At 34.2% G+C, this 24,902-nt stretch overlaps 2 protein-coding genes across 2 annotated transcripts; both read left to right on the forward strand.

The window, feature by feature from the left end:
* Nucleotides 1-6,303: 6,303 nt before the first annotated feature.
* Nucleotides 6,304-13,484, forward strand: LOC138325408 (putative defense protein Hdd11-like). Its single transcript, XM_069271066.1, has 5 exons — nt 6,304-6,398; nt 9,672-9,885; nt 10,253-10,422; nt 10,984-11,075; nt 11,469-13,484. The coding sequence occupies exons 2-5, from the start codon at nt 9,681-9,683 to the stop codon at nt 11,701-11,703; spliced, it is 702 nt and encodes a 233-aa protein (XP_069127167.1). The 5' UTR covers nt 6,304-6,398; nt 9,672-9,680; the 3' UTR covers nt 11,704-13,484.
* A 2,293-nt stretch (nt 13,485-15,777) lies between these two features.
* LOC138326318 (putative defense protein) lies at nt 15,778-22,171 on the forward strand. Its single transcript, XM_069272437.1, has 5 exons — nt 15,778-15,859; nt 16,868-17,081; nt 17,913-18,073; nt 19,346-19,440; nt 21,071-22,171. Exons 2-5 carry the CDS (start codon nt 16,868-16,870, stop codon nt 21,261-21,263), a joined length of 663 nt encoding a protein of 220 aa, XP_069128538.1. The 5' UTR covers nt 15,778-15,859; the 3' UTR covers nt 21,264-22,171.
* The last annotated feature ends 2,731 nt before the right edge of the window (nt 22,172-24,902 follow it).

Genomic DNA, 24,902 nt, shown 5'->3' on the forward strand with positions numbered 1-24,902 from the left:
GGGGTCCGGGGGTCTCCCCCGGGAAAAAAATTACGATTTAGAATGGCTGAGATGAGTTTTACGATAAAGTTTAATGATTATAAAGCGTTCTTAACATGGTAATTTTTCGATTTAAAGCTACCTGCATTTAGAAATGATAATTGTGTCGTCATAACATTATGCAACCCTACTCGATCTGAATATACCGGCTTCACACCATCGGCACATTGTTGTGTAACATAAAAAAAAGAATTAATTGTCTCGCTAAGACATAAACAAATTGATGTTTTAAGAGACATTTTTTTAAATAGTACATAGAATCCCTTGATGGACATTTTTAGTCTAGTTTGTGTGTATTGAATTGACATTATGTGCTTGAACGTTTTAGGAAATGCGCCGCGCAGCGGAAAATTTTCTAGAATGAAGTACGAAAAATGTGCAGGAGGACCCTTTTTTCTTTCAAATAAGCATTTTTAGAAAATTTCAGTCGGCGAAAATGGGGGGGCAAAAAGACATGTTTGCCCCCCCGTCCTGGGGAACGGGGGGGCAGTTGCCCCCCCTGCCCCCCCCGCTTCCTAAGAACACATACGCAAACATGAATATATGCTACGATTTATCATGAAAGACAACAGTGACCGATAGAGTGTGTAAGATATTCCAAAATAACGATACCACTGGCACGCAGGAAAGTTGGAATATACTGACCGTAGGTCAATGGCTAGTATTTCTTTGAGTTTATTGACGTGACTTTAAAATCCAGAATGTCAGGTTTAGGAAGTGAAACTATTAGTTTTTAAAACATTCAATGGCATAATAACTGCGGAAGATAATTCTTCCATATTTATATAGAGAGGTAATACTAATTAACCTTAAATATGTACATGTATAAACTTATTTTCATAAATACCAAGTAGGTATAAATGTTGGGCCGCTGTGGCCAAGTGGGAACATGTCCCGATACAGTACCACATAAGTTCTAATCCATTGTGGGATAGTTTTCAGGTATAAGGTATAATGATCGCAGGTCGGTGGTAGTTCACCGGGTACTCCGACTTTCCTACACCACCTAGACATGTCACGACCTAAAATTCCAACTGACTATTAGGACGTTCAACCAATAAAATCCAACGGTCCGAATGTCTGTCGTATTGGCATTAATCTTATGGCTGGTGTCAAGAAATTGTCAGGCCAAGACATGGCGACATAACTATCTGTAGTGTTTCTTTTTCTGGAGACAATAATAAAAAATATTTTAAACAAGTTCAGCCCCAAACAAAAGAGTGAGTCTAGTATGGTTACCACAGTACCAGCCCCTTCCCTCACTTCAAGCTACAATATCGTTAATGTACGTGTAAGGACGTGCCAGGTTTGTACGTCCCGAGTTCGGTTCACAAGTGTGGGGTTTGCCAGGTACGCAGTTTTTTTTTTTTTTTTAGTTTAACGTCCTATAAACAGACAGGGTCATGTAAAGGAGGGACAGGTTTGTATGTGAAGGAAAGTCGGAGTACCCGGAGAAAAACCATCGACAGGTACAATACATGAACTGACTGTTATGGTATGGTTAGCTGAATACCGGATGATACATGTACTAACGTTATTATTTTCCGATTTTCAGCCAACCATACCATAATTCATACTTTAATGGCCAGATGTACAGCTGATTAACTTTAATTAGGCCACAAACACAATTACAGCTTTATTAAAACTAAAATATCATTAGCTATTTGATTTTGAAGCGTTTTATAAGAATTCTCATAGCTAAAATACTTATGTTTATTTCAAGTCACGAAGTTGTTTTGACTTTTCCGGAAAACCTCGGAAATTTGTGTAACGTGACGAAAATTGCCGAGGTTGGTTGTTGACAACAGTTTTACGTTATCGGTGTATGAGATTAATAGTGTGTAGTTAGTATGTTGTGTTACTTTTCAACATCAAACGAGGATGTCCCCCATTTGTTTTAGTCAAAAAAGCATGATAATGTTTGTGAAGGGTAATTATTAAAAACACGTGACTCAACAATATCCACGTAAACAATGGTCAAAACGCTTTGTAGTAGCGTTGACTAATAGACTAATAACTTATCAACATAAACAAAGACATACAGATAAATCCATGGTTTCCGCTCGATAACTAAAATATTTATTGTCCGATTTCAAGCAAATTTGGTCTATTGCTTTATATCAGAGATCTCGGATGACTGCGATAATGGTCAAAATCTATATTTGCAAGAGTTACAGGACTTTAAAAATTCGTCAAAACAGATAAATCCATGGTTTTCACTCGATAACTTGAGTACTTAATTATTGTCTGATTTCAACCAAATTCGGTATAAAGCTTTATATCAAGGAGATTGTAGATGGCTTCGATACTGATCAAAATCTATCAATTTTTTTAAGAGTTACGGAACTTGATAACTTCACCTAATTATTAACAATATTTTCAACTGTAAATTAGTATTTTTGTGATGCTGTGCAGGCAACACATCCACTTCCGTGTAATTCTTGTTGGACCAAAATTTCTATCGCAACCTCGAAATAAGCGAATTGTGTCATATGTTAATTCTGTGGATTTTTTTAACAGTTTCAGCATTTCCGGTCAAGATGCATTTCCAGGGGAGCTTAAACTTTATCTTTACATAAATATGATGTAGCTACACGAGAGTACGGGTGTCTATGGTAGCTACATGCCTGAAAGTCTATCAAACTTTATTTTGCAAACTTCTCTTTGTATATCAAACAAGCAACTCTTTTCAAAACTGGTCCAGTCTTACCATAAAGCGTATACAGTAAGATAGTTGCCAAATATAAAAGCCTAAGTGGCATCAACTTTTTGACCTTTTTAATTTTCGTGTTAATCATACTTGATATCATGTAAAAACAATCATGATGTCCGCAATTTATATACCCGGTAGTTAAAGAAAGGACCTTGAAAATGATGTATATCAGCATCTACAGAAGCCAAATAAGCCAAAGTCAAATTATCCCCATTTCTTGAAATGTATTTCAAACCAATGAGTCAACGGTAGAAAATTTCCGGATGACACAACCGAGCCGAAACTAGTCTACTTCCGGTGTCTCGCCCGCGGGATTTACCACACATAGTAGCAATTTTGACAGGAAGATATAATTTACAGTCGTGCGTTGACATATATATTTTTCTATGGAAGAAAACATTATTTTATGAGGAGTCACTCGATTCAGATCTAGCATATATGTCGAGTGTTAGTAAACTTGTTCTTACTAGTTTTCAGCGAAAAAAATAAAATGCAAAAACCATATTACATGTAATTAACAATACTATAAACTTATTTTCAGGTTTTGTATAACAATTTTCTAATATCATCTTCCCTTCTTTACAGTACATGCAGGTTTTCAACTGCTTTGTAGAATACAATTACTCTAGTTGTATATAAACTAGTGTCAATGAAGAGTGTTCTAATGGCAGCAATACATCGAACACATATTACCGACACTTATAATAGTTTACTGCGTATAAGTTATTATTTTTGTTCTCCGAAAGCGCATTTCATTTTTTTTCTTGGATACAAAATGAAAAAAAGAAAAAATTTAAATGATGTGCGGAATTGAAACAAAACCAGAAGATTTTGGTGAGTGCCTCTCTAAAGTTCGACCTCCCCGATTGTGATGCACCATTGTATTTACGGGATATGACCGACACAGACAACGCCGTGTTCTTCATATGTCTTAAAACGGACAAAAATATAACACATGCGCAATAATCCTTCGGAAAATGGCTTAAATAGTCTTGTTCAGACAAATGCAAAACGGGCCAAGTGGTGAAAAACGTGAAGTCACAAAATTGATTAAAACACATAATTTCCAGTTATTGATATGCACATATGGTCCCAATCTGTATTTTCACAATGTAATAGTAACATAAATATAAAATCATCAAGAAAGAGTATCATGTATATTATCGTGATTATGTCTTTCTGTCAAGAAGCCATGATTTTATACCATTTTGAACACATGATTTAAGAGTTGGTCAAGGTGCAGTGTGGCATCGATCCGAGAAACAAAGAATTGGCTCGGAGGACAAGGGCGGTATTACCAGGATATTGATTGTTAGACGTGCAACTTTAGAGCATATACTTCTAAAATAAAAATGAGTGTTTTCGTGATTTCTTCGGTTTGCTTTTCAACACAATTACCGAAATTGTGAGTAGAAATTAAATGCATTTTTATTGACCATTTTTTTTCTGAATTTATAGTCAAATTTTAATATGATTAAAACCGAATGGAAATGTCAAAGCATATGATGGAATGTTTCATGCACGTTTTTCTCTGAACTAAAATTTTACACACCGTTTACCTTTTCAAAAATCTTTTACCGAAATATTTCAATATTTCTGAATTCAGAACATGTTTTCATATTGCCATTCATCAATTTTTGTCATTAGGTTGGGTTGATGGTTTCTTGACTTCCGGGTCCGTCTCCAATCAACACTTATTTCAGAGATTTATCCATTGAATATGTAATAACGAGATATTTGTGAAAATTGATTTGGTTTGGTATATAAGGTTTGACCCCTAACCTGTGTGGAATTATTAGCGTATGTGATAAGAGTCCACCATAACAAGAAGAAACAGGAATATACAACAGTCTCCAAAATATAATAAGTTTTCGTGAGGTAAACGTGAGTAAATTAGAACGAAATGTTATAATCGTGTCCCATTATCATCAGTCTTACTTATGTTTCAATATAGAATTCCAAAAAAAGGTAAAACACACATTCGTTACGTTGTTTTCTTGAAAACGAAAAATTGGCTGTCATTATATATCACAGACAGCGCATGAAGTTTTGACAACATTTGCTTTAGCATCTTTTGTTTTTAATTTTTTTTATATTTACGAGCCCGTTTTCCTGTTTTAGATAATATAAATAATATGTATATGGGTGAATAACCTCTGCGGAGCCACACCGATATTTTGACCCCGTAAAATTTAGTGTCCTATAAATAAGACCACTGCCCAGTGTCCTTGATGAACGACATCTTGTGTGGTCAAAACCAGAAAAAAATCCAGTCATGATACATGCTTAGAGCGTGTAAAACTTAATGAAGTTAAACAACCATGTAGTTTTGTCATTTTCGAGGAAGAATAGTATTAAGAATGCAACAACAAACAAACTAACTTGACTCGAAAACAGAACTATTCATTATAATTGTTGGAATGGCACCATACGTCTTGAATATTGGTTAAATGGGGGTATAACGTAATTGTACCCAAATTGATACTGATGTATGCATATTTCTCTAATGGCGATTTTCACCTTTTTCTTTCATGTCTTGAGAAAAAACTGCATACAAACTTTATTTTGATATCTTGGTTTTGTTTTGGCAGTACGTATATGAACTGTTAGATCTTTTGATAACCATAAAACTTACAGTTTCACCATATAACGTGTACCCAAATTGATGCGCAGCAAGAAAAAAAACCATGTAAATAAAAGAAAAATCGATATCTATATGGATATAATTACATTTGTGATTTTATTGTATAAAGAAGATGTATTTGTCCCTATTATATTGATTTTTTTTCACTATTGTACCCGCGGTAATTCAGTACCCCGTACTGTCTCGTAATGACTTAAGTGATATTTCGAGAATTTAATTTCAGTTTTCTGTGGTATTCCTTATATGGATATATTTACATTGTACCAACATGTTATATATCATAAAGACATAACCAAATCAATTTGGATACATTGGTTTTTACTCCAAATACGTTAGAGTCTTGGAAAGACCAAGTCGTCATAACATAGATCAAAGGTTTAAGTTATTTCAGCCAAATCAAACTCCTATCACGTGACTTTACTTATATTGGAAAATTTTCATGATGAATGTCTCCATTGATGAAGGAAACGCATATTCTTAAGATGAACTTGGTCTTTTCACCTATAATATGAGCCAAAAACAACACCTCAAGCAAGACATATACTTTCTTCCTAATCATTGCTCAAATTGAAATGGTTAATAATTATTTGAATTTAAGCTTCATAATGATTCTTTGTTGATCAACATTGATCTCCAACTCAGATTTAAAACTCACACACTAGATCTGACATTTGCGAAACAAAATTGAACTTTATGATGCATCTTAATTAATAATTATTTTGGTGTTTGTGCATAATCTGGTGTTTTACGGTGACCTTTGTAAACTATGTAATGTCCAGCGAGACCTCATGAATGTCCAGTTTGACGTCTGACGGTGGGGGAGGGGAGACCTCTGACAGAGGTCATTATGGAGGTTGATGTATTAGTAACTACTGCACCCTACAAAGCGCGCCAGTGATAAATTATGATGGTTGTCTGTGTGGTCGCGACGCTCTTATATAGGAGGTAAACTTGTCGGTCACATATAACGTTATAGTAGATCCGACAGTCAGTTCATACAAGGTAAGTAGTTCAATTGGCTGATTGATATTTGTATATAAATTGTGAGATAATTGATTATATATTATGCGTTAATGATCAGTATATTTTATCATTACAATTATTTTAATTTTATAAATAATCAACTTAAGTTCGAAATCAAAATGCAAAATGATAATTCAGAAATAAGCAATTTTCTTTCATCATTTATATAATCACTTAACCACATGATCACTATCACTTATGAAAAATAGAGAAACTTTAAACTTGCGTTAAAACCACAAGAGGCGATAAAAATGTTAACTTATTAGAAATGATAAATGAATGGTATTATTAAGATATTGTTGAGCAGTTATGTCCGGATTCACAAATAATTATATTTATGGTTATTTCTGTAATACAATCAAGTTGACCAGGGTAATCTACAGTACCGGCATTAGTATATGCAAAATACAGGTTTGTACTGTAAAACTAGTTTTCATGATGTAATATTTATTATGCATATCTCCCACTATCCCTAATTTATTTGTTTATCGAAGTGAACAAAATCAAATTACATAAACTGCGCGTAGGTATAGGATAAAGAGTTTGAAAGTCATGAAAAAGTTTTGAATTTCCAGTTGTGTCTTGGTAGGTAGCAGATAGGAAGGTAGTCAGTTACTAGTACCTTCGAAATGTTCAAAATACGCACCATGCATTTTACACATGCAACCCACTGCATACATGTACATGCAGACAGGACCTATTTCAGTTTTGCTTGGTTTCTTTTAATATACTTTAACGTTTATATTATGAAATAACGAAATAGTATAAAGAGTCTACCAGATAGACAGCAGCTTAAGCTACTGTAGGCGTTTGGCAGACTCACAAATGTACCTAAATAGGAGCGTCATACTTCACTGGTGTAAAAGGGTGAGGTCAAAACTTATAGCCCCTTAGGGCACAGACCTACCAGTACGCTGAATGATTCACGATTTATATTTAAACGGATTCTGTAGCAATTATAGTGCATCTTCTGTTGATAAAAAACATATTTCTTTTGATGTTTTATAACCAGTAACTGGGGATTGAATTTCGACTTTAATTTCGAAGGAAGAGGGTTACGCTGAAAGGCATCGAAATAAAAATATTGCATTTCTCAATAAAAAAAACAAAAAACCCAACACCAACAACAAACAAACAAACAATCAAAAACCACCCCCTCCACAAAAATAAATAATAAATACTTATATGTAAATAAACAATGTCTACGGTACATCGATTTCCTTATCGTTCGGCAATGGTTATATTTCCGACAGGCATTATATCAGCAAGTAACTTCGTACCTTTCGTCCTATATTTATTATTTTATACATTTGAATCGTATATATACATGTATAATAAACATTAACGCACACATAAAACTTTGCTCTTGTTGTCTGCGCAATCTGTATCTATTCATATTTTTCGGGATGCATTTAATTATATTTACATTTTGCCACAGCGACTCCCATTACTCTAATGATAATCGTGATCTGCATTATGAGCCAATAAATGCAGCCTAGACTTGGTGTAGTGACATCTATATAAATGGATGTGAGTCTTGTTTACTGACACCATGTTAGTTGGCGCGGGAAAATTGACATTGGAATTAAATGAACCAGTTTGGTTATGAAACTATAAAAAATCTTGTAAGTGTCTGGATGATTGAAAGTAAACTGATAAGTTATTGAAAAACATTGGAATTTTGTTGTCTTTTCAATTTTTTTATAGGGACTATTTTTATCACATTGAAATTGGCTGTTGAGGTTAAATGGCTGAAGCGGGAAATTCAAATGTTCACTCGCATCTAAATTATGTTTTACTTTGAACTAGAAAGTAAAATGTGTAACGGGCGCTATTCTATTTATCTGCCACCCAGATTGCATTTATATCTCCAATAAATGCAATCTAACAATCCTTTAATTGTTAAATATAAAATACTTTTATTCTGAAGTGAAATAAGAAGTTTAAACTTTTCAGTCAGTAAAAATGATAATAATTGGTCTGCTCTTGTTTTTTGTTAGATATAATTACCATTCTCTGACGGGTTAGAACCTTTAAAGGAATAAATTTAGTATCGTTACATGTCTGAAATGTTTGAAATTAAATTTAATTAAACTTTATTTACTTTACATCGATTATGAAACAAGTTATACAACTTATGCAAATCACTCTCGATGACTCGGATGTAAGCGGGCGGGGGGTCTTAGTGTGGGAGAAACCGGAGTGCCCGGAGAAAACCCAAGTGATCGAGCAGGTGACCCCTAACCTTTTCATGCCCATGTCGGGGATCGAACCCCTGTCAGCTAGGTGAAAGGCAAGCGGCTTAACCGCTACACCACCCAATCACTCTCAAAATAAATTTTCATCATATAACTGCAAAAAAAAAAAAAACTAAAAAAAAAATTGCCGAGTCATAGCGATACCTTGATGCGATATTATGTAATCCTAAATTAACCTTACGACGATGTATTTAATTATAGCGCCAAGATCGGTTCCTGTACCACAAAAACAATAAAATTTCAACGTCAAAAGGCGCATTTGACAATTGACGGATTATGATGAAAGAGTAATGTTGAATTTTGTACAAAATGAAAAAGGCACAGGAATAACATAACCCATTTTACTTTCATTAATGTTGTACAAATACAATTCGGAGTAAACAAGTAAACACTGTCATGTTTCCAAGTCAATAGTAATGGTGGATGACAGGTTAATGGACCTGTAGGGATATGACACACTGTTATCGTTAGTCAACAGTCTACCGTAGTCTTATCACTGGACATTGTTTTATACTCCCCAGGCTATTAATATAGTGGCATGGTTATTTTAGGTAATCCACTAGTACCATCGTCTCCGTAACATTAGTTCTCTCATATTTCATCTACGATTCCATAAGAAGATATTGTATACATAAGTCAACTAAGGTATTTGTTAAGAAATATACAAATATCATCGGAATTAAAAGTTAAATATTTTGAAACTTGCGTCAAAACAGCGACTCCAACATAGGAGTAAGATAAACAGGGGAACATATGATCGTCCTTTAAGGCGGGTGAATTGAAATGGGAGGACTATTAGCTATTCGAATAAATACATGTACTAGACTACTATTGAACAAGTACTGAACGAGTAGGGCAATAACTATTTGAAATAAGCAACATAAAACAATTGGAAAGTAGTTAGTACAACCTGTTATCTCCACTAAATTGATTTTGTGTGCATTTTTATCATGGAGTACTGTAGTATTATTGAAATATTTTCATTTTTTTTCAGACCAAAATTATGACGTTTGATCCAGCACGTTTGATCATTTCGATCCTATCCTTGGTACTGCTTACACTAACCAGTGCATTTCCATTTGGAGAAACAGAGATGGACTGCAAGAAGATGATTCCATCACAACTGACGTCACTTCCGCAGAGAGGGCCAGCTCCCTATAATATCAGTGTTAGCATGAACATGCACGGAGTAGGCATGGAACTTATAGGTAAGGATATTCAAAATTAAAATTACATGTTTGAAATTAAAAGGAAAAAAAAACGACAAAAAAATCTTAAAAATAAAAACAAGCATCATTTATAAATATGAATACCAATGTTGGACTATAGCGAAATCTGTATCAGACATACTACAAATGTACCATATAGAACGTTAAGGAGTAATGTTATAATGACAAAAAGTAATGCCTGTGGTCATGAAATGTACCTACATTCATTATTGTTAGAAAAAGAATGTTTGCACATTTCTTTTGTCTATTTTTGTAGTGGTATAAACATCGGGTAACCTAAAAATTCGTTATTGAAAAACTGCTTTACAAAAAAAAAATCAATAACTTTTACTTTCTCTTTGTCAAGTCACTGTTAAGGCAACTGGTAAACGCAGAATTAGAGGTTTAATGATTCAAGCGAGAAGTGCTGAGTGCCCACGTCCAGGGAACCCTGTTAGTAACATGCCTATCGGTAGTTTCACCAATCTACAAGGGTCGAGGAAGATGAAACCTGTCAATTGTTTCCAGAGAACAAACGTATGTACCAACGTTAACCATTGTTTTTGTGCAATTTTTCATTTAATTCAGTTTGAATTCAGTGATTCTGAACCTTTTTCCAGTTTCATTATTGATTCCTATATGCTAAGAACACTAATAATCACATTTCGCCTATTTTCATATGCATATTTCCAAAACTTATAGATATACATTGTTTATGGAATAATAATGTTACACAACCAATGAATTTTTATGTGTGACGTTTCTATGAACGATGTGTACACTGGGACCATTTGTCTCTGTTTGACTTCAGACATATCTCATTTGTCTCTGTTTGACTTCAGACATATCTTTGATTTACGAGAAAACAACTTGGCTTTTGATCTTGACGTTGTCTTTTGGTTTTCCCTTTCGTATACATGTTTTGTATGTTAAGTATAATCTATCAAATGACTGGATGAATATGATAAAATCATTTTATTCATTGGATACACCGGTGCATTATCTTAGCATACGTGGTCCATAAAAGCAGATATGTATCTATGTAATTCAATTATTATAACTTATTCTCATTTAATTACTCCATTTTGATATCTTCAGAGCGCAATAACGAACCTCAACTGGGGCATAGATGAGGTGATGGAAGCCACGTGGAAAGTTGCTGCTTCAGAACAGAGACAGATTCGATTCTAGTAAGTGTAACAATAGGCAATATCAAAAGTAAGTTAATCGTTTTCTATAAATGTTCTAAGAAAAAAACATAATATTTCAGTGATAGTAAATGCCATTATTATATTTTGTATTTGCATGTTTCAGAGTTATCTGCCCTTGCGGGTAGGTATCCATTATTACGACATGTGTTTACGAGTGTAACGTCATACTTTTCGAAGAAAACGACGTGAAATGCGCTCACAAATTAATGACGTAACAATCGATACCTAACCGTAAGGGAGTTAACTATGTAATATGCAAAGACGGAATACGTTGTGGTTCAATAATCAAACCTCTGATGTTTATTATCTGTGGTAAATGTCAATGTTTCGTTTTTATTGATTTGAATAATGTGTATTTACTTTTAATTATAGTGCAACAGTTGTGGACGACGAACAGACGTACTGGGTCGGTATCCACTCCGAAGTCATTCGCCATATTTCAGATACAGCAGAGGATGACGGGATAGCATGTCAGACTGAAATGAGTACGCGCCGATCTGTATCAACTGGATCACTTACAAAAGAAAATAGTGCAAACACGCTTTACGGTATCTCAACGTTCGTGATCAGTATGGCAACTCTTCTGACTGGTATCGTTTTAAGATAAAATTTTATCAATGATTCTGGGTCATTGAAAGCCATATTAGCACCTCCATCGAAATGTCTCGGTTGGTTCTGTGCTGTTAGTCGCCGAATGTGTGCGCAGGTGCTGCATGTCGGTAAATATTGAACTGATTTCCAGTCACATTCTGAGCATGAATTCCCTTTTGTCATTGTCTACGAAATACAAAGACAGGCGTAAGGAGAAAAAGGCCTGCCACAGCGTCAAATGGAAATTCCACGTCATTAGATTTTGTCACAAGCATAATCGTTTCATTTCATTCAACCACAAAGTTTGATATATTTGATATGTATATCTGCCTAAAACTTATATTTTATTTCTGTCTTTTCTGTTTCTCGCTGTAAAATGTTTTTCCTTTCTCTTACAGAAAGTATGAATACCCATTTAACGAGAAAAAGTATAGAGATACGAATTGATCGATACATATATATTCCGTTTTTGCATATTACAGAGTTAGCTCCCTTGCGGGAAGGTATCGATTGTTACGTCATTATTTTGTGAGCGCAATTCACGTCATTTTCTCCGAAAAGTGTGACGTTACGCTCGCAAAACATGACGTCACAATCAACTCTGTAATATGCAAATCCGGAATATATACACACAGTATATACATTAGATATGTAGTACTAATTTACTCCATACCATGTTACACCTTTATTGAAGATGTTTTAATGGTTTACACAGTGGTGTAAAATACCTTTTCAAATACGAAAGAAATGATCTATTTACCTTTTTCCTGGTAGTGTCCTATCGATCGTGTTTAATTGATCCCTATGTATATATATATATAAGAAATAAAAACAATAACGACTGACTAGTGAGCGCTTTCGCCCCATTTAAGGGAGCTCTTCAGACTGTTTATTTTATATATTTTTATCTTGAGGTTTTAAATGATTTATTTAAATACCTGGTACAAATGAAATATATAAGTAAACCACTATCCACCTTTTAATTTTCGTTTGTTTCTCTATGTTTTGAGGTTGTTAAAATCGACAGATTTTGTAAATATATCAAAATTTTAAATTTTAAATTGCGGTGAATAATGTATGGTTGTATAATCAAAACATGTTTAATCTCATTAAATTATACATATACAAACCTTATCTAATGCTGTGCTTACACACGTATAATGTCAAATACGTAGAAGGTAAATGTGAACTTTGTCGCACAAATCAAAATCAAAATATGCTTATTTCTGTAGTTGATTATGTTTTATCCGATACTCAGAACATGACAGAGACCAGTGTATGAAATATTTCAATACGACTAATCCCTTGTGAAACCAAAGGCAATGAAGCCGAGCTGAGTGTTATGTAAATATGGATGTTTGTATTTGTAGATTACAGAGTTACTCGTTTCTGCGGGTAGGTACTGATTGTGATGTGTATGTAAGCATATCGTCATATTTTTCAGAGAGTTTCGCTCACAAATATGACGTCACAATGGATACCTACCATCAAGGGAGGTAACTCTGTAATATGAAAAAGGGGAATATCGCACTGAGCTGCTTTAGTCCTTGACCAATAAATTGTAAAAACCAACTTGTGTGTTATATACAAACTGTTAGATGAAGAGGTGCATTCAAATTGTTGATAGATATGCATTGTGTTCTTTTATAAGAAATCTAAGAAAAGAATTAAATAAATCAAAAAATAAATTGTACGAGTATTGGTATTTAATGGTATAAGTGCATGACGAAAGTATTTTTTTCAATTTGTATTCAATCAGTTTTCTCTCTATCAATGAATAAAGTAAAAAATATATGAGACTTTTGTCTGTATCAGTACATGCATGCCTTCCGCAATTAACCGTAACAGTGATGATGCTTTAAAAGATTATATCATTGCAAAGCCGTGTGCTTGATTGTAATTTTTGGTTGGAACTGCTCCAGGTATTCCGTTCGGATACATATACTAGAATACCCTCATCATATCATCTTATATTGTACATATCTACTCATTAATCCCATTTCGTCTCCATTCTTTTTATTTTTCAAACGAAGATAATGTGGTCGTGTGGTGTTAATGGGATAAACACAAATGATTATATGGCAAGCTACATGGTATGTGATGTTACTGACTTTTAACACGCTACAGAAAAACTGCCTGGGGCCATATGGGGTCATACTGCATACACTACATCGCATGTCACTTTTTTAGCATATTTCTTTTCCTCTCAGCAAATGTACCATGACCGTTTATTTTTTCATGTTTACAACGTAAATGACATTATCGCTTATGATATAAACCCCCCCCACTCTCTCTCTCTCTCTCGTGGTTTGTGTGTATGATCATCTACGGTGCGTGATTTTCCGTTTGAATGGAATATAGAGCTCCCGGAGAGACACCACTACACTGCGTATGAACTGTACGTACATGTAACTGCAACATTGGCTACAGTCTTACGATTATTAATAAGATATAAGTGATAAAATAGTCAATCACAGTAATGTTGAAATCCAAAATTAACCAGAAGAAAAACAATGCAGAAAAACAGTTCATAAACATCATTTAAAACTTCAGTTAGTTCTGTTATGTTGACGCGTAATGGCGTATAAATGGCGGTTGTGTGCAATATGGCTTAGATGCAGTTATTTCGATTAATACGAATGTACCTATTCAATGCTATAATAGCATCCGATTTTTTTTTACATTTAATTGACGAGATCTTATGTCAAATGGATTGAAAAACAGGCGAAGCCTACATAACTTCTTTCCTTAAGAATCCGATAAATGTGAGATGTCTAGGTTTGAGAGAAATTGTTGATTTATCAAAAATGTGTCAATTTTGCTCCAAATACAATATCGAATATATTTTCCTAAAACTCGGTCCTCTTTTCATGCTGACTTACTAATATTATATAATTGGAACATTTTGATTATACATGATGTGATCTACAACCAACATTAGAATACATATTTGTAAAGTCGAATACAGCCAAACAAACGGTGGGAGCAAATGTATCTTGTATACATATGTGGTTATTTTGCAAGGGAAATATGTTTTTTTTTTTTTTGAGAATATTGTGTCAAATTGACAAGCTGCACAACAAATTACACGTCAAGACTACGACACATCTATAATGCAAGCACACATTTGATCAAGTATCATTTTAGAAAATGTAGGTGTCAAATCTAGTTGAATATATTTTTTCACAATTTAAATTTTCTAGGGTGGTTGGTTAAAGACATGAAAATTAAAAAAGTTATTGCGTGCGAACACAATACTATTGCATGTGAACGCAATAGTAAACCTGACAATTAACTATCAGTGATATATTCTTGCCTACACACACAATATTATTGCGTCCCACCTACCGTTTATTCATATTTATGGTAACCAACTGAATAATGAGAAAGATGAAAAGCAACCCTCGAATGTTGATGCCAGCATTATCAGCAATTTGTTTGATTGTTGCACAAGGTCGCGCCATCTGTCTTCATATTGTCTCCTGATTGTCTGAATGTGGCTCGCATGATATATATCATGTAAGATCTAATATTGCTAATGATTTGTATTTCATCATATTGGCTGTACACTGTCGTGTTTCAATGTCATAACCTCAAGGCAGCGTCACACAGAAGTACCCCATATATAATAGTTCCAATATAACATCTCTCTGTTTTCGTTATAATTCAACCCAATTTCAAACATTATTTTTCAATGAGTAAACAAATATATTCGCCCGAGGAAACCGCCTGGACAACGGTAACTCTTTCAAAGCCATCACCATGACAACCGCTGTGATAAACGTCACTAGAAGGGGCGTATCCAGTTATACTTGTAATGAATTCTTCTTTGTTTCTTTGTAGCACCTCTGCCATGTCCACGGGCTACTCGCTAAGACCTTTTGCCTCTGTATCTAACTAAACTGAGGTATGAGCGAGGTTTTCTTTACAGGGAATACGTAAGACAAAAATAAACTGTTATTTAGATCTCGGCCAAGGTGTAAGTCACTTTCCACACAAACATCCCTGTACCCATCGGCTATAGGAAACATATTAAGGGTTCATACTCTGGGTCACAAACAAATGACTGTCACACTGTAGATGTAATGTGGTTCACATAACCATAGCAGCTTAAGTGGCAAGTCGTTAGTATCCCTGGTTCAGGATCAAGCTTCAGTCGTCAGCGGATAAAGGTAAGCGATTGGTATCCATAGTATTGAGGTGTTACATAACAAAAACAATAATTTATCTAATGGTGAGAATAGATGGCACCAGATATATCGCTTTGACTGTCATTGATATCACTACTGACAAACGATTTGGTGAGGTTTTACCGAAAAGCACTATTTACTTATGTCAATATTTCACTTAATTTTTACAATTCTGATCTCTTCTAATTATTTTATCATCAAACAATCATATTTTCAACTGTTGCTTGTTCTCTCATAAAATGACGATGTGGCGATGATAGTACTATTGTTTCACTAATGTAGTGAAATGGCAAAAACTTCCAATTAAATTTTATGATTTTTCTTTAAAAACCTAAAAAGTAAATTATCAAAATGTGGATTCATAAAATAATCCATTTTAGTATCACGTGCATCATTATAATTTCATCACCTTATCATAAATGGTATAATTTGTCCCAATCATGAACGAACACAAAGCTTGATTCCGTGGGTACCTAGTGTGCATATATCATAACCCAATTTATTGTCATTAATGAATCGTTTCCTTGTCCTGATTGTCACGTTTAAATTTAAATAAAACGGTTAAGAATTACGTGTTTTAACATCCTAAATGTATTTTGAACCTTTAAGACATACACATCTTACTTATTGAATGGCAGATGTTAAGTATCCCCTCAATTACATTTTTCATTTTAGTTTCATTCTAATGGGATTTGGTCACTATACAAACAACATTTTAGGTTTTCGCATCAATGAAAAGTCAAGTAACAGTTATGATACAACGTAATGAAATTATTATTTAATTTTTTGAAAATTTAAATAATAAACTCTCTAAAGGACCTTTTTAAGAAAATACATTATAACTTTGAAACACATCTAAAATAAACAATAAATTGCCCCAGTATTTTCAATTTTTTAAAATGTTCTACCTAACTGCATGTTGCTTATTGATTTAATTCGCATATAGTGTATCATGATGGGTTATTCAGATAGTATCCCTACTTTTTACAGATGTTACAGGAAAGCATGGTGTGTCTGGTGGTGTTACTATTTGTAGTACTAGACAATGCTGTAGCCGTACCTTATCCTTTCTCGGCCAAGAGGTTCAAGGAGGAATGCATAGACATGTTCCCTGAGGCCCTAGGTGTCCATTCACAGCTCTCCAAGCCGCCGTACGAGATTCAAACTTCGGACACTATCTATGACGGGGTATCACATGAGCAGGGTAACAATCCATGGTTTCAAATACAGTAGATCATAAAAAACAGATATCTCATCCAACTGTAATTTTTTTTAATATGTAGAAAACGAGTATAGAGAAATGATCAGGAAATATGATCGCTGTGAAGGGATGTCGCTGAAACAAATTATGAATGTGTCAAATAGAGGATATACTGAATCACATACATTTTTTGATGTGTAGAAATTTTCGTTGTTTTATGAATATAAAAATAATGAACAATGCATGTTTAATATTGTTACCATTGTTCTCTTGACCAACCACGAATATTTCTACCCACGAAATTATTTGAAAGCCGCAAACCACGAACGAAAATATCCACGACGTTATACAGTATCAAATTAATTGTTTCATTAGAGATGCTCCACCGCTGACAAATGTTTTTTTTTTCACTATCAAAAACAGGAGGAGACGATTTAGTATTTTTCTTCAGTTACAAAAGTTACTTACTTCACACCATTACCACCGTTAAAAGTTTGAGCTTCTAATTTTAATTCAAGTTAAAAATATGAAAAATAATTAATTGCATCCGGAAAAATTCCGTGGCACTATATCCTATATGGAATGAAGTATTGATTGCGCATGCACCAAAGGCGAAATAAATTATTTTGTATTATTTTTTGTGTTAATTAGCCATATATGTACACGATTAAACACTAATTATAGTTCAAATGAAGAATATCATTTATGCTCTGTCGGCGTTGGAGCATCTTTAAACTTAAACAAATATTATTGTAAGACAATTGAAGAGGTGTATTTAGAGCGCTTATATCAAATATCAGTCAAAACATTTATTTTTCTTTTATTTTTGTATAGTGACGTTAAAAGCGACAGGTGCATACAAAATTAATGCCTTCTACCTCCAAGCACGTGTTGCCGACTGTTCGTCCACTGACCAGGACAAACCTATCGGTTACTTTGAGAAAGAATTCGGCCATGATGATGTTGAACTCATCCACTGCGCCGGGAGGCATGACGTGAGTGAGAGAGCGATTAAAGGGAGATAACTATGACAATGCATTGATAACGTATTTGTATAGTCATGCATTTAACATTAATTTTGATACAACATGCATTACTTTGAAATATCATTGACTTTGTTATCGATAACCTTCTGAAGAATGCAATAATTAAGGTTTGAAATAAAATGTTTTTTCGGGGTGGGAGGGGGCTGGGGGGAGTATTTTTCAAAATAAACTGGTGCGATCAGTAATTTTTAACAATGATATCAGGGTATGTAATAGATAATATTACCAAATTTGTGAAGTGAAGTGTTGCATTTTTATAATTATATCAACGGTTTTCACCGTTGTAATGATTTTACCGCGTCAAAGTTTTGATGTTTAATTTCTTATGTGAAGCCTTTAGGTTTAGGGTGTGGGATCTCCTATTCCGCTAAAACTGACCATAATCGCAGGCTCAAAATTTTAACTGACCGCCTGTTTATAGTCAGCTACCTACTGCTCTTGAAAAGCCAGGGATTGTAGTACAAATCTGTCGACAGCGATTGTAGGACTTGTGTAGGTTTAATTCCAAAGAGGTATTGGCAGTTAAAAGAAAACATTTGGCACTCACTTTAATACATGTCACATCCCAACTCATCATATTAATAATGCTATGTCCTTAGTTATGTTCGAAACGTCCTAGAATCAATGTATGAGTAGCCATCTTTGAAGACTGAAAGTTAATTTTAACACCTAATCTGATAGCTGGGATAGATTTCCGGTTAAATACGACGATTCTAATTGGCTGTTAAAATTAACTTTTGGTCTTTAAAGATGGCTCCGAAACACTGATTCTAGGACGTCTCGAACATGTCAAGGAAAAAAAGCATCGTTAATGTGATTCATTTTAATGTGACATGTATTAAAGTGAGTTCCAACGTTTTACTTTAACTTCAAAGGTATATTTGACTCCTAACCAACATGCAGAATTCTCACAATTGCTGTCACAAAATTTGTACTACAATCCACGGCTTTTCAAGAGCAGTAGCTAGCTGACCATAAACAGGCGATCAGTCAGAGTTTTGAGCCTGTGATTATGGTCAGTTTTAGCGGACTATGGATCTCCGTGAACTGTAACAATTTTACATACACACCAAGGGATCTTGACTAGTCTCTAAGAGTTTAGTATGCCTTAGGGTTTTCTACACTGACAACATAATTGATAACACACCACTTGCTCCCATATGAGAACAAGCTAAATTACTGGCCACAAACTGTACAATATTGTCATATTGTTTAATTCAGAGTGCAGTTGTGAGCCGTAAATGGAACCTCAACAAAGACAAAGTGGTTGTGAGATGGTACAAACCGAAAAACGAAACAAGGAAACTATTTTTCAGGTAACATATTATCTTTCAATCAGGCATGCACCATTCAAAGAACTTTTTTTTTATTCAGTATTACATGTGAATATAATATATTTTCCTTTCAACAGAAGCCTATCACTCTGATTTTCATATTTTGATATGATATTTTTCCTCTCTTTCTTATAATATGAGGGGCCGCGGTGGCCGCGTGGTTAAGATGTCCCGACATATTACCACAAGCCCTCCACCTCTGGGATGCGGGTTCGAATCCTATGTGGGGCAGTTGCCAGGTACTGACCGCTGGCCGGTGGTTTTTCTCCGGGTACTCCGGCTTTCCTCCACCAACAAACCTGGCACGTCCTTACATGACCCTGGCTGTTAATAGGACGTAAAACTAAACAAACCAAACCAAATCCTTACAATACTTATCAATATAATTATTAATATATGAATATAAAATCCTTGATATTACTTTTCTTAATTTGAGTTTTTAATTTTGTGTTTAATTTACCATCAACGCATTATTTTACAGTGCAATCTACAATTGCTGTATATATATTGAATTTAATTATAAAAGAAAATTTGTAAAATTGTAATAGTTTTGATATCACTCCAAATAAAAAATTCGCTGACAACTCGTACATATAAGGGAGACAACTCGTACAATTAAATCGTATCTTTTCCATCTTCTCATTTCTCATTCACTCTCTTTTCATACAATAAATGAAGTTCTGTACATAGTAATTCAAAATATATATACATGTATATAGTAGTTATTATCAATATTCTACAGTGATAGATTATGATGCTAACCCGTGTATACTTCTTTGTTTTCTAGAAGATTGACATTTCGAGAATACTAATTACGTCTTTTTTAAGTTTCATTTGTACTCCACAACAAATTCCATTTCAAGTTTTCGAGCAATTTCAATTAATCTTTATCTATATGAATTATATACATCTATAATTATTTTCTTAATTTTTTATTTTCATCATGTGCTTAATTTACATTATAATAATTATTTTTCAAGGCTTATTGGAAATAAGACAATTTGTTAATTCAGATAAATATTTTGATAATATTTCTCCAAATAACAATTAGTCCTTGTAAGCAAGTTGAAGTAACCCCATACCAAGCAAAATATATAAGGTAGTTAATCCTTTCATTAAATTGTAAGCTTTCATATTTTTAAAACATTTCATTCTCTCTCTTTTTCAAAATAACAGATATAAAGAGGAAGATTATTATACTTTGACTATACTATAGCATTTGATAACACTTTGTACAGTTTCTTTTTTCTAGAATATTTTCTAGAATAGTTCTTTTAAAGATAACAAGTGCAGATTGGACACTTTAAAAATATTCTTGTTTCGGTACTTCGCAATATTTCTAACTTTCCAAACTGTAAATTTAGTGCTGATATCAATTGTTTCCAATAAATCTTTCTCTTCATTTTCATAACTTGTTTCGCAAGGAATTAGACGGAATCTACTTTGTATCTATTGAAATAAATATTAGCAAAAAGGGATTAAGGTATCTGTTTGACACATTTTCCCAATCAAAGAACAAAAAAACTTTTATGAATTAAACCATTAAACAAAATATTTTGATAATACAAGAACAGTCAGTTGCTAATAAAATTTCTTGTTCTGTTATCCACAGGGCCACCATTGTAGCCAATGTCGAGCTATTCTGGATGGAGAACTTCTCTGACAGTATCCGGTCGCTAGGCAACAACAAAGCCGGTCAGGTGTGTCCAGTCCGACTGATGGCTCGCTCAGGCAGCACCATCTACAGATCACGTCACTTCCTCTTAATAACCGCCATATTGGTTTACAAATTTATATTTTTATGAAAATGTTAGTCGTAACGGCATCAGTGTTTGGTGTAGACAAATGAAAGTTTTATGAAAAGTTGTAGGAATAGACTGAAATTACTCAAAACACAATAAATACATATGACAGAATATTCTTTTTTATTCTATAGAATATATGCAAATAATTTCTCAAAAGATTACTTAAGTTTATTTTTTGTTCATAATTGCGAAAGACTTGGACTTAAAGTCACACGTGTCAAGAACAATCGCGTAGTTGAACATGATTTTCATGATCATATGTATATCGAGTACCTGGGGAAAATTGTATGTAATAGAAAACACAGTTAACTTTAGTAAGCATGGATGTTTTTGTCGGTTTTAGTAACTGTGGCAACTAATAGTTATAGACATTTTATAAATAGACATATCATATTTGAAAATATAATGCCATTTATGCTAAAATCTCATCTGTATGCATATTTATATTTTTTTGCCTTCAGTACATAAAATCAAAGGCAATATATCATTTTCCATTTCATTAAGATTTTATGTTTATCATTTTATTGGGCATCAGGCTAATCCTATTAAAACATATTTGATATATATTTCCAAATTATTGATTAACATACCATGCATATATATACATTCTGCAAAGAGTTCAATATCATATATCACAAATAAATTTATTTTATCATCGTAATTCCTGAAAAGTGTTGGTTATTTCTGCATATAGTGCTATGAAAGTGATTGTTTTAACCTTTCTGGGTTTGATATATGACAGCTTAGAGAGAGCTTGAAGAGAACTTAATGATGTTGCATGCGATTCAAGACTTCTAATGAAAGCATATGCAAGACTCTCATATTGAAAGTTGTGTGTAAACATTCGGACTCCAAATAAATCGACAGACAGCCATTCTTTATTTCCTCTTAATAAAGTTTACATTGACTTGTCGTTTTCAACATTTTCTCAACTTTACATTATATTACATTACAATGTACATATGTACAATATTATTTCGACCTCATTGAGTCACTAAGTTTACATTTTGGATAATCAAGTTCATTTTTGTGAACATTCCATCGAGTTTGTTACTTATAGCAACCATTATGTTCTCCAATTCTTCATCATCTAAGACAATGTCGTTTCTCCCACCAAGAATGAATGGCATTTTTCGTCGATGCCTAGCGTATCATACTGCACGTACTTTTCGACACTTAAAACAATCACTATTTGTTCCAGTAATATATATCTGCTCTAATATAATGTGGGACATTGTATCAGAAAATGCTTAACGTCTTTTTTTCACTGTTTTCTTTTTTGCAAATCACATTTTTAAGCTAAGTCAGGTATGAAAGTTTGATTATATCGCCAAAAATTTTTGCCATGTGTTTTTGGGAAATTTCAGCGGTAAAGACCATAACGGATTTGGTTCGAGATACTGATGGATTGCCTTATACATGTATTATAGTATTGTTTCATTTTTGACGCCATCAAAATAACGTGAAGGAAAAGGTACAATGAGTTCTACAGTAGTTTGATAAAGAAAATGGGTAAGTTTCGATGCAGGTTAACTATTTGTTGTAATCAAATAAAACTTGCTTTGTGTATGGTCTCCCTAAGGTCAATGTAATGGAAAGTCTATTTACACATAATCATTTCGTACATTATATAACTTTGTGTATGGTCTCCCTAAGGTCAATGTAATGGAAAGTCTATTTACACATATTCATTTCGTACATTACATAACTTTGTGTATGGTCTCCCTAAGGTCAATGTAATGGAAAGTCTATTTACACATAATCATTTCGTACATTATATAACTTTGTGTATGGTCTCCCTAAGGTCAATGTAATGGAAAGTCTATTTACACATATTCATTTCGTACATTACATAACTTTGTGTATGGTCTCCCTAAGGTCAATGTAATGGAAAGTCTATTTACACATAATCATTTCGCACATTATATAACTTTGTGTATGGTCTCCTTAAGGTCAATGTAATGGAAAGTCTATTTACACATATTCATTTCGTACATTATATAACTTTGTGTTATTATCTATAAATCTTTAAATGAAATGTTTTTTAAACACGTGTACAAATAATGATTTTAGAATTCTACGTTCTCAGGCTTTGGGTTTTGCTTTTTAAGGGAGATAATTCCTACAAGCTTAGATACGCAATGTAGAATCCGACCGATCTTGACATAAAATTAGGGCCTGGCACTATAAAACTTACTCTGGCAGTTTACTCAAGTCTATGTAAAATCATATAATGCAGTAAAAAATCTATCATATTTAACTATTCATCAACACATATATAATAACAAGGTATATATTATTGTACAATTATCAGCATTCAAGCACCTCGGTCTCTAAGGTCTGGTCATGCGTGCGTTTTATGTCAACCTTAGCGTGTTAAAATCAGGAGGTAATGTAGAGTAGGCAATGATAGGCTGTTCTCATGTGGAGTAGGCAATGATAGGCTGTTCTCACGTAGAGTAGGCAATGATAGGCTGTTCTCATGTAGAGTAGGCAATGATAGGCTGTTCTCATGTAGAGTAGGCAATGATAGGCTGTTCTCACGTAGAGTAGGCAATGATAGGCTGTTCTCAAGTAGAGTAGGCAATGATAGGCTGTTCTCACGTGCGTAGGCAATGATAGGCTGTTCTCGTGTAGAGTAGGCAATGATAGGCTGTTCTCATGTAGAGTAGGCAATGGTAGGCTGTTCTCACGTAGAGTAGGCAATGGTAGGCTGTTCTCACGTAGAGTAGGCAATGATAGGCTGTTCTCACGTAGAGTAGGCAATGATAGGCTGTTCTCACGTAGAGTAGGCAATGATAGGCTGTTCTCACGTAGAGTAGGCAATGATAGGCTGTTCTCACGTAGAGTAGGCAATGATCGGTGATGTCACATAGTCAACATCATGGTATGATTACATAGAGGGAACCTATGATAGGCTGCTCTCACGTAGAGTAGGCAATGATAGGCTGTTCTCAAGTAGAGTAGGCAATGGTAGGCTGTTCTCACGTAGAGTAGGCAATGATAGGCTGTTCTCACGTAGAGTAGGCAATGATAGGCTGTTCTCGTGTAGAGTAGGCAATGATAGGCTGTTCTCATGTAGAGTAGGCAATGATAGGCTGTTCTAATGTAGAGTAGGCAATGATAGGCTGTTCTCATGTAGAGTAGGCAATGGTAGGCTGTTCTCACGTAGAGTAGGCAATGATAGGCTGTTCTCAAGTAGAGTAGGCAATGGTAGGCTGTTCTCACGTAGAGTAGGCAATGATAGGCTGTTCTCACGTAGAGTAGGCAATGATAGGCTGTTCTCACGTAGAGTAGGCAATGATAGGCTGTTCTCACGTAGAGTAGGCAATGGTAGGCTGTTCTCACGTAGAGTAGGCAATGATAGGCTGTTCTCACGTAGAGTAGGCAATGATCGGTATGTCACATAGTCAACATCATGGTATGATTACATAGAGGGAACCTAAACGTAGTTCATGGTCATACCTGGAGGTAAGCCACACTATAATTTGCATCCCAGTACGTTCTGCTAAGTTATTAGGTCAATTATGATCAAAAATTAAAAAGGGAATAGCTGTGTCTTACAGTCTTGCTGAGGACATGAGGACATAAATAACCAATTAAGTCGATAAACAATCATGAAGAATTTCTTCTTATTGT

This window comes from Argopecten irradians, chromosome 6 (assembly GCF_041381155.1).
Source record: "Argopecten irradians isolate NY chromosome 6, Ai_NY, whole genome shotgun sequence".
Classification (NCBI taxonomy): Eukaryota; Metazoa; Mollusca; class Bivalvia; order Pectinida; family Pectinidae; genus Argopecten; species Argopecten irradians.